Consider the following 10,876-nt stretch of genomic DNA (forward strand, 5'->3'; position numbering starts at 1 on the left):
GCATTGCTCTTAATGTGCCGGTAATGATGGTAAATGATGGTTGTAGCTGGTTGTCATCTACGGTGCACTACGGTTACATAAAGGTGTCGTTTGTGTTTTGACAACGTTTTGTCTCATAATTTCGACTTTCTATCCCCTTTCTTCAGTGCGGAAATGAGCTTCTATAGTTGTGTGAATGCATCGCTCCAGCCAATCCAAAGACGGGGTTTGTAACCAATCAGATGTAGATACCATGGTGACTGGCTCCGCCCCCTCACTGTCAGAAGGAAAAAAAGCGAGCGCGTAGAAAACTCCTTCGGAGAGATTCTCCATGCGAGCGAGGAAGTTCACGTTTCGCAAGCGAGCAAATACCTCCCTAAAGACGGACTTTTGCCGGCGGATGTTTGATTTACGCGCGCGCATCAACCTGATTTGCGCTCTCGAATTTTGACAGTGATTTGCGCTGATAGACTGCAGTATCTTATGTGCCTTATTGTGCAGAAAACACGGCACATGAGCTCCGGAGAAAATGGTATACAAAACATACATTGTCGGTTAATACATGTTTAATCGGTTAACTTCTTAAGGTCATCCCAAGTTTATGTTTTGATCAGAGTTGTGATTAAAGGTTTGGGTGGGCCGCAAAAGATTTTTCAGATTTCAAAGTGGGCCGCGGCACTCTTGAGTTTGGGAACCGCTGTACTACAGCATTCCTTTAAACATTTAAGTAAGGGATTTTAAATTGAGATCAAACAGATGTGTATGTATGCATGCATGTGTGAATATAATGTATAGGAATGTTAGTAAGATATTTTGAATGTTAAATGCACATTTAAAGTATTTGATTTATATATGTTTTATTAGCTTAAGGAAGTCAGCAAGTGTCTGTGACCCTATGTACAGTTCAGTTTATTTCCTTATCAGACACGCATTATGTCTACAATGTGTCAAAGCACACATCACTCAACTCTTCAGATACACTTTGAGCCATTCAGTTATAAGGTAGATACATTTATCCCTTTTTACTTACTACGTAAAATAACTATCATTACAAACCGTACCCTACATGTCTTCTTAAATAAACAGTATTAATGTATCAAAGACAAATACCGAGTAGCATCAGGAAGTACAAAAACTCATGTTAAATGGTTGTCTGTTCATCTTTCCCAAAATGCACAGCAGGTGGCAGCAATGCACCACTTTTCCATGTGTGCTGTAGCAGAGCGAGCAACACATTACAGCTCAGTGGGTGACAGAACACTGAATTATAGAACATTTTAAAATGTTATTGAAATATAGTTCAAAGACGATATTACATCTCATGCATGAATAACGGTTCTTGCCAATATAAGGGTGATTTTCAATGGCAACAATTAGGCATTACTTAAGAATAAGTACCATTTAGTAAGCATTAGTAACAACATCATTTACATGATGTGGGTGGATTAATTTGGTAGAAAGTAAAGTGCTGCCATACAGCTTCTGTGTCCATCAGACCCTCTATCAGAGTCAGTTGGCAGATCATCACTGTTTCCAAATATCAGTTCAATCCTATCGACAGGGGCAAGCAGAGTATAAACGGAGGATATTGATGTCTAAAGGTTTGGGAACAGTTAAAACCCAGACTTTGAGTTTAATTGAGTTTATATATTCCCAAAACCAGGCCAAAGAAAATAATGATCTCGTCTAATATGAGAGCTGGGAAGACCACTTTATAAAAGTGAGGTGAGTTGAAAAAGACCAAAGGAAGTTCATAAGGGGTCAACAGATGATTTACCTGCAGGATCTTTTTTTTACCCAAATTTAACATCCAAACAGTCATTTAAATGCATGAACAGGTTTTTATTAAGTGCACCTCTTTGAACTGCTTTTGGATGAAGAGAGAACAATAATTGACGGTGGCCCGGGTGGAGAAAACACATAAATGGAAAGTGTTTGGTCACCGCGGCTTCATGACCGAGGCTAGTTCAAGCTTCACAACAGAGTTCTCAAGCTGAGACTCAAGTGTCCCCCTTTTGCCGTATTTGTCACCGTCCTCTTTGAGGTGGAAATGCCCTCCTGATGTACTCCACATATACGTCCTCCTCACAACCCTTTATCTTCATAGATGGCACTCCTTGCCGTCTCCAGCACTACCGACAGGCACAGGTGTCCACGGACATGCCGTGGTAAACCTTTAGCGCCATATTCCTGTTTGTGTCGATGAAGAGGACGCTGAGGGGACTCATCTTTTCCGGAACGCAGCATGGCTCGGGGATGCCAGGGACAATTCCCACCGCTCTGACGATGCTCTGGAGGGTGGCGTGATTGGATGGAAGCGCCACCTGGACAAATGAGTGGGAGTATATCATTATGAACGCTGAAAGAAATTACTTATAAAACACAAAATAAAAGCAAAAATTAAATCTTTTGTATTATCTGAAGGAAGATGAAGCGGGTAACCTTGGGAATGGGGAATCCACAGGGCCCTGCGCAGTAGTAGGCGTCAAATGCTTTTGGCGCTAAAACCCACTCACTCCAGCCGATGTCGGCGAAGTCCACCCTGAGGTATCGCCTGGAGCAAACTCTGGGCTCGCTCCACTGTCGCCTCCTGGCCTTTTTCATTGTCCTTTCATCAAAGCTCAGCACATGGGGCTTCCCTGGGCCCTTGCTGCTCGTCAAACTGTGCTTCTTTCCTGGCTTCACTGCTGCTTTAGCCTTCGCCGGAAAGTATGTGTTCTGCCACAGCTCGTGATTCTTCAAGGTGTTGTACTGGACCTCTGGAATGTCGTTGGTTTTTATTTGGAGATGAAGCTCCCTCCGGATCCTCAAGGCTGAGGCCGAGGAGGACACGTCCTCTGCCACGGGGAAGGTTGCGTACCTCTGGAGTGACTTGGCCACGCTGTTTGGCTCATCTATTGCTCGGTCGTCAGCGTACACCAAGAGGTACGGGAGGTTGGTCGAGGAGAGACGCTCTTGGCCATGAGGGCTCCGTTGCTGTCCTCGCACTGCCGCAAAACCCATTTCAAACTCCACAGTGACCACGAGCTGTTTGCAATCCCTGGCGTGTTTCAGCAACGCCGTTACATCCCTTGTTTGCCAAGAGCCTTTCTTGAAAGGAGCCAGAGTTAAGTTCCCCAGTGATGTTGCAAAAGTCAAGTCTGGGGAGGAGGATCCATGGAAGAGGAGCTGCGGGGAGGGAGGATAAAGATGCTGGAGGCTGGCGGATGGGTGGCGAGGCCGTCGGAAACTTAGCGGCCGCTGGTGGTGGCGGGGCCGCTTGTTGAGGAAATGAAAAGAGCCGAGGAGTATGAGCTCTGATTCTTGGATGGTTGACAGGTTGAACTGGAACACGTCTTTGCCATGAAATACTCCTGGAGATTTTGAAAAACAAATTAGAAGACGGATGAGAAAAAAGCCTCCCTTTGATGTAACATCTATAGGATTTTTTAATCCTCTCTCTCCACGATTTTAAAAACTTAAAAAAAATTAAAAAACAAGTTTAAAAAAACTTGTCCATACAGATGTTTTGTCAAATACATGCTAAAGACCTGGAATTACCAATAAAGACTACAGCGCTCACGTTGCTGCCTTCCCTCCTCTCATATCACATCGTTCTGGCACATTTGGCTGACAGAATGAAAACAATAAAAACATTCAATATGTTTTCTGTGAATTGTTGCTCAACACATTTGACTAAGCGGCAGCATGGAACATATTAAGCACGGCACGCTTCATCCCAGCCTCATTTTGGATGGGTATTCTCTTCAAGTTCACCCTTGTCTCCCACACGTCACCACAGCCTGAAAGACAAACATTGGATTGGTCCAGTAGGTGTGTCGCAGGCATATGGAAATGCTTATAGCAGAAAAAGCTCTTCTGAGGTTTGTGGTGTGCAGCCGGTGTCAGGGTGGGATAATAGACTCTTGTCTAACACCTTTGTTGCCGAAGAACTACAGTGCTGGTTTGTCCTTTATTTAGCTTAACTTCACTTCCTTATCTGGTGAGTTTTCTCCCCCTTTGTGATTGTCATACTTGTTCCTGATTGTCTCCTCCTGTGTCCAATCACCTGTACCTCCCCAGTGTATTTAAACCATGTGGGTCCCTTGTCTCTAAGGGCGTAGGTTTCGTCTTTGCATTGGTAGGGACACTACCAGCCCCCCCCCCCCCCCCACAATATAATTAAAAAAACGTAGTTGATATTATGTTGAACAGGCAGACATTATTTACATATATTAACATTTGTGGCACTGATTTAAACATAAAAACAGTGATAAAATCTTGGTTGAAATACAAAACAGTATTCTGCACCAAATAAATAATCAGGGTTTCTATACATCTTGACCAATGGATTTCCATGACCGTACAAACCCTGAATAATAATGACTGATCAATTCAAATTTATTAAAAAAACATCTCCTAAAACGTCAAAATATAGTAAAAACGTTTCCCAGTTGCACAGCCAAAAAAGAATTGAAAATAAATATATTTTGCAGCACTTACTAGGCTATAAATTAAGTTCTTTCCTCTTTTATGCATATCTACTTGTCTTTTAAATTTCTTATTTAAATGCACCAAAAGAAGATCATTCACAGAGAGGAAGGGTTGGCCTACATCTGTAAGCTCAACGGTGTCCAGAGCAACTCAATGCACAGACATTGTTCAGCCGCTGCCGGGAGATGGTTGACCTGAACCTTTTTAACGCACTGAGAATCAACTGCGGAAGCAGGCACAGACATCAAGATTCTGATCAGCTTCTCCACTTGGCCAAAGCGACCCCTTACCTTTCTACTCCTACATCTTCCTAGTAGCTAGTGGTGCTGACTGAACACTAAATTGACAGTGAGATTCTGACTCTGTTCCGATTTTGATCGGAACAGAGTCAGAATCTCACTGTCAATTTCAAAGCCATCAACTGAGTTTCTCCAAATCTGGTTGGACAAACCTTTCCCTAAACTGCAAATCCAAGCAGTCTTCCTAAATCATCTGTACTGGATTTCTGAGCAATGAAATAATGCATAATTAATTGTATAATGCATAAACTTAGGCATTCCAATTCATAGCACCTTTTTACTACCTACAAGCATGACATTTATTCTGAAAATAGTCAGTGTGAATGATAACACTCATGGGTAACATTGTCAAAACACCCATAAAAAAACGATAATTTAATGCAAACTCTGCCAAAATGGACAATTCAGCGTTAATTCAGCCAGTTAATATCACTTTTGAGTTGCTAGCCTCCTGGTACCAGGCTAAACTATCATGGTCCCACTATGTGGGTTCGTTACCTTTATCCTTCTGGCTTCAATAAGGCAAAGTTAATAAAAAATGTTAATCTTTACGATAAAAAAAATAGTTGAAATGGTTTTGCATTCCTGGGGGGGTGGGCAGGGTCCAGTGCGGCCCGCTAGCTGACTTTGCTAATGTGACAATTACAGAAAGACATAAATTGCATCTATAAAAGTAGCTGCTATTCCTTAAAAGTTCACTGGGGGTCGCACTCTGTGAGTGAGCGCATGCATTGGACCAACGCAGGGCCGGTAGATCCCACACATGCGCGGCTGCTTCTGACAGACGAGAGGCTCGTGTTTTTTTTTTTTTATATCGGTTTGTTTTGCGCTCCCGGTATGCAGCGCTGTTGTTCCATTTGGTTACCGCTACTGCTCATAGTTATTATTATTCAGGCGAACTGTCCATGGGGGGAGGGAGGGGGGATAGATCGGCATGACTTGGATTGAAAAAGTTGAGTAAAAAGTAGCTTGCCAGCCGAAAAAATGTGGGGCTCCTCTGCATTAGACCTTTTCGACTCTGGCGTTACTCCAGGCCCACACCTAAAATGAGTTTGACACCCCTGTTCTAGCATATGCTAGCTAACAGTGTTAAGTAACGTTAGTGAAAGTCAAGTGCACCGCATCAGTCCGTTCTGGACTACAGCAGGATTAAGTCTCAGCAGACATGAAAGTTCAACGACTAACATTCAAAGCCAAATTGCTGCAAAAGTGGAAGTGGAAGTGCAAGGATAGATTTGGAATTAGCATTTCGTGGTAACGATGAGTACCACCTCTTCTAATTGTGGCAACTATGTACATGCTTTTGCTGAGAAAGATGATAGGTTAGCTAGACATTTGGAGACATCCACTGTGTTTTCTGGCTTATCAAATCAAATTTAGAAAGATCTAATTGAAGCAGTAGTAATACGATCAGAAATTATTTTAAAAAAGGAGATTGATGCAGCCCTATTGCTGTAGAAGTAGACGTGACGATGGATGTCACAAACAAAGCCCAGATCTCTGTCATTTTGCGTTATGTGGCTAAAAGTGAGCCTGTGAAGTGAAGAAGGCGTGCCTGAAGCCATTTTTACTACTGTTACGCACACAAATCGAACCTGGTTCTCACGCATTCAGCAAAATGCATGCCTCAGAGTAGAACCTTCTTTAAAACAGCTGAGGGACTAGGGATGTTTGCCCAGAGCAGCGCCCACGAGATGGAGCTCAAATTGGCTGTTGCGGACAATAAGCATATACCAATCAGATTTGCGTGCTCATTCCATGTAATGACTGATAATCCAGATAATTGGGATAATGACACGCCAACGATGGTCACTGGATATGATCGATGGCTGACAAAAGCATCAACATCCTTTCTCATCATGGCATATGAAGACATTTTCAGTGAAACGAAGCTCTCTTTAGAGTGCTGTAAAACTAAGTAATGGACATCTAATTTTGTTGTGCATGAATCCGCGACACAATTGGAGTTGTGGAATGCCAGAGACAGGAGTTTGACAGTTTCTTTGAGCAATTTGACAGAAATGTGCCACACTGGGCCTGATGAAGAGTGTCCAAAGTAAGCAGTCACTCAGAGAGGAAATAAATGTTTTATAACATTCTGGACAACATCAATGGTCAACTGAAAGCTAGGTTTGATCATTTTGGTGAGCTAGCTTTCCTTGGTTTTGGTTGACTGTGCAAAAATTGAGGAAATGTCACACCGTTTTGATGACACCAAAAAGCAGAGCCTCTCAAAATATGCCTTCTTCTTTTCTTCTACTTTACTTTGTTAGACCTACGGCTGATCTCATCGGACTTTATAGTTCCCAAACGGTGAGGAATGAGTGTAAATCTCCTGGACAGCTCCTCAACTTTTTGGCCCAGAAGGATTTGATGAAGACTGTTCCTAAGGCGACAAAGTTACTTCAGCTGGTGTTCACTATACCGGCTACAACAGTGTCCGTGGAAAGGTCCTTCTCTGCTTTGAAAAGACTGAAAACATACAGTCGAAATCGGATTGGACAACTTTCATCCTAGGCAATTATCTCTATTGGGACAAAGAGACTTTTGAAGTAGATAACGAGGACTTTTACAACAAAGTAATTGCAGTTTGTCCAGAAGGTTAGGCGAATGGATTGTGATGTCAAATGAAGAACACATGGAGGGTTTCGAGCAAATGTGCTCTCTCTGAGCCGCTATAAATGTACCTTTCTTTGGCAAAATATCCAGTTGAATTTTGAATTTATGCTACTGTGAATCTGACTTCACTTCATTGACTGAAAAAGTCAGTGCCTCCGCAGCCACGAACCTCACAGCACGTCACTGAGATAAACATAAGGATTATTTTCTAAAAGCTATGTTGTGGAAAATATGTTAATCATTATGATCTGATGACTCAAACATAACAGAAAAAACAAAATGCCCAATCAATATGTATACAAAATGTATACCACAATGTTACCTGAGAAAATTTGCTATTAAGCACAGAGTAACACTCTAAATAAATGTATCTGTTTTGACTCATCATGGACCTTACTTTGTATCCGGCATAGTGTCCGCAGCAATGATCACTTATCACCAAAGTAACATGCAACTGATAATCGCTTTGGCCACTCACTCGGGACAGCCTTAAAGCTCCTCACAGTGTTTCCGTCCCTCTGGCTCTGCGGCTCTTTGCTGTACTTCTCGTACACTTTGAACATGTTGATGGAGACCATGTCCCGGTTTGCGCCTTCGTGCGCAAAGACACCCTGCTCCGCAGCCGCTAAGTCTTCGGTACCTTGACGCACGGTTTGACCAAAATCCTCAGATACCATTTTGCCGGAGCTCAACTCCAGCATTATTAATACATTCAGAGTGTGAAGAAAGCGTCTCGCCATGGTTGATGTTCTTGGAAGTGATCCAAACAAAAAATGTGAAGCGGGGAAACTTAATACAGCAAAGAATAAGCAAAAAGTAGCGCTGCCCGTCTCTCGCTGCTGGATGCCCACCCAGGAGTTTCAGCCGGTGTCTATGTAATCCGTAAAACAAGCACTCCGCGGTTCACGATCTACAGCTGTTTCTACAATGGGTGGAGACCGGGGGGGAGGACGCATGGATGGAGCTCTGCTGCTGGATGTCAGATGGTGACGCCTCAGAGCGCACAACCAACGAGCGACAGGCCGCATCTTCTGTGACTGCTCATGAGTTTTGATGAGAAGCAAAGTTATGAACCGCGCTGCCAAACTGTCCGGTAAATATGCAGCATCTTCGAAGGTGACTTGAGTATATCAGTTTAAGGCAGAACAATCCTGCAAGAGGTTTTAGAGGCAGTAAGTAATTCACATTAAAACGTCTTTCTCTTTTTCATTAAGAAAAAAGTTAGAGCACAGTACATTTTGACTTTACTGATGATGCTCATTTCAGCCTCGGGAAAGATTGAGTAACAAGCAGTCAACAACATCTTTCTAGGCTCCCCTCTGCTTTCTGTGCTTCTCCTGCATCACAATAGTGTCCCTGTGAGTGAGATGACAGCGGGTCGGCCCAGCTATTAAAATACCTACTGGGGGATCACAAGGAGCTCTTTGACACCACCCTTAAAGTACTAAGGGAAAACGCCCCCCCCCCCCCCGCCCAACACTGGTGTGTTTAAAGTTAGCGCGACTTCAACAAAAGAGCCAGATAGCATCTGTCTCCGCCTGGGGAGATTTGGAACTGTGTTATCACTCAGCGCAGGCTTGTCTAATTGGTTCTAATGATGGCCAGTCTTCTTTTGATGGTGTTTCAGGCTGTCCTCGCCAGCACAAACACCAGCATTAATCATTTCATCACACACTTAAAACGACCAATGCCTCTGTTTTCCTCACAAGAGGCGGCCTTGTGGTGATGCGAAGAAGGACTGCTCTCCTTCAGAGGCAACCCTTGGGATGTGGGACCCGGAGAGGGGCCTGACGCCAGAAAGCCCTTCAGGAAGCGGGTCAGCGAAGATGATTGGAAGACTTTGATGTCCGAGACAACAGGTTGCGACCAATCTACCACCAACAGTCACATATTGGTGTCTTTTACTGTGACCATTCCCTTTTCCTAACCATAGCCTGAAAGCTTTTATTACCTAAAATTAATCAAAGCTGTCGCCAGATCACAAAACACCAAGTCATTTGGAACTGCAACGACAGACTCATCTTGTTTAGGACACATCGACATGCGGGTTAGCAGAGCCTGGAATCGAACCGACAACCCTCTGATTGGAGGACGACCGTGCTCCCCACTCACCCACATTCGCCTGTCTCACGACAAATGTTATGGAACACACAAACAAGACCTTTTCACAGGGCAATTCAAATGACAGCTTCGTTTTTTGGATCACACCAATTAAGCCAAAAAGGGTGAGAACCAGCGCTGTTGTTCCGTATTAGCAGAACCAGACCAAGAAGCTGGCCAAAATATACGTCCTCTATTACACATTGAGACTCATTTAACATTTTTCATCTTGTATGACATCATGAGATGAGTCACTGCTCCTACACCTCCTTCTCCTCCTCATTTGCAGGGTAAAATGAGAAGTTTACCCCCCCCCCAACATGCTCTCATTCACAAAATATTTGCCTGGGGTGCTCATCAGGACAGGGAGGAGGACAGGCGAGCCCACCGTGTTTCTTTTGGCCCAAGACCCTATCCTTCATCCTCCCTCCTCTCCCCTCCTCTTCGTTCCTTTGACTTGTTTTAATACTGCTGGCTGGAGCTGAATGACCATTCATGCGCATTGCAGTTGGATATGGATGTTTGTGTGTGTGTGTGTGTGTGTGTGTGGGAGAGAGAGTTTGAAGGGTATGACATCCCCTCATCCGATGTCTGCCAAGCTGTCCCCACGCACGCACGCACGCACACACGCACACACACACACACACACACAGTCTGGATTCAGTGCCATACCTCCCTCATAGAGAGCCACAGTCGTGCCACTTGAGCTCCCATCAACATCACTAAACTGGTGGTGACAGGTCCACACACACAAACATACAGCCCTCCTGCTCTCTACAGGAGACATCCGGCTGTCTCTTGCATTAGTGCTGCATGTAGCCGCAGCAGTGCCAGCCAAGGGGGAAACTTGCGCATGGCAAATGTATGAATCCAAATCAAAAATAATTTCCTATTTTACAGCTTTTACTTCAAGTGGCAACTGAAAGATCAATTGCAGAAATAGCTGTGTGCAAACATTGAAGTTGAAAGGTCCAAACTCTGCTCAAAATCCTGACTTGTAAGTTGACAACGGTCATGTGTTTATGTAAACTAAATATTTGGGTCGTCAAATGATTTTTTCCATTTGGCTCTACAAGTAATTTCCCAAAAATGTGCTTAACATGGGGGTTTGCTTACAACCTGTTCAATCATTGAACCATCGTTCTTGTTGGCCTGTTGGACCGGTTTCAGGAGTGATCCTCGATTGACCAGTTGACCAGTTCTGGAGGTGGTGTGGATAAAAAATGTTATGCCTCCTGCGCTGTAGTATCAATGAAAAAAGTCAATACGAGTCGGACAGTACAAAGGGCTTTCTTTTAAATGGTGATCAGTGTGGGAGTTATCCTTTTAGAAACAACCTCAACTGTTCACACATTTCCTCATGTAGCCACCGAAGGCTTTGTGTCCGTTCGGCCTTGCCTCTGTCT

General features: G+C 43.8%; 1 protein-coding gene across 1 annotated transcript; it reads right to left on the reverse strand.

Annotated features, from left to right (window-relative positions):
- Nucleotides 1-819: 819 nt before the first annotated feature.
- Nucleotides 820-8,316, reverse strand: LOC120819755 (growth/differentiation factor 10-like). Its single transcript, XM_040177451.2, has 3 exons — nt 7,849-8,316; nt 2,422-3,332; nt 820-2,303 (listed from the first exon to the last, which is right to left on the reverse strand). Exons 1-3 carry the CDS (start codon nt 8,108-8,110, stop codon nt 2,112-2,114), a joined length of 1,365 nt encoding a protein of 454 aa, XP_040033385.2. The 5' UTR covers nt 8,111-8,316; the 3' UTR covers nt 820-2,111.
- Between the last annotated feature and the right edge of the window lie 2,560 nt (nt 8,317-10,876).

Source organism: Gasterosteus aculeatus, chromosome 5 (genome assembly GCF_964276395.1).
Source record: "Gasterosteus aculeatus chromosome 5, fGasAcu3.hap1.1, whole genome shotgun sequence".
NCBI lineage: Eukaryota > Metazoa > Chordata > Actinopteri > Perciformes > Gasterosteidae > Gasterosteus > Gasterosteus aculeatus.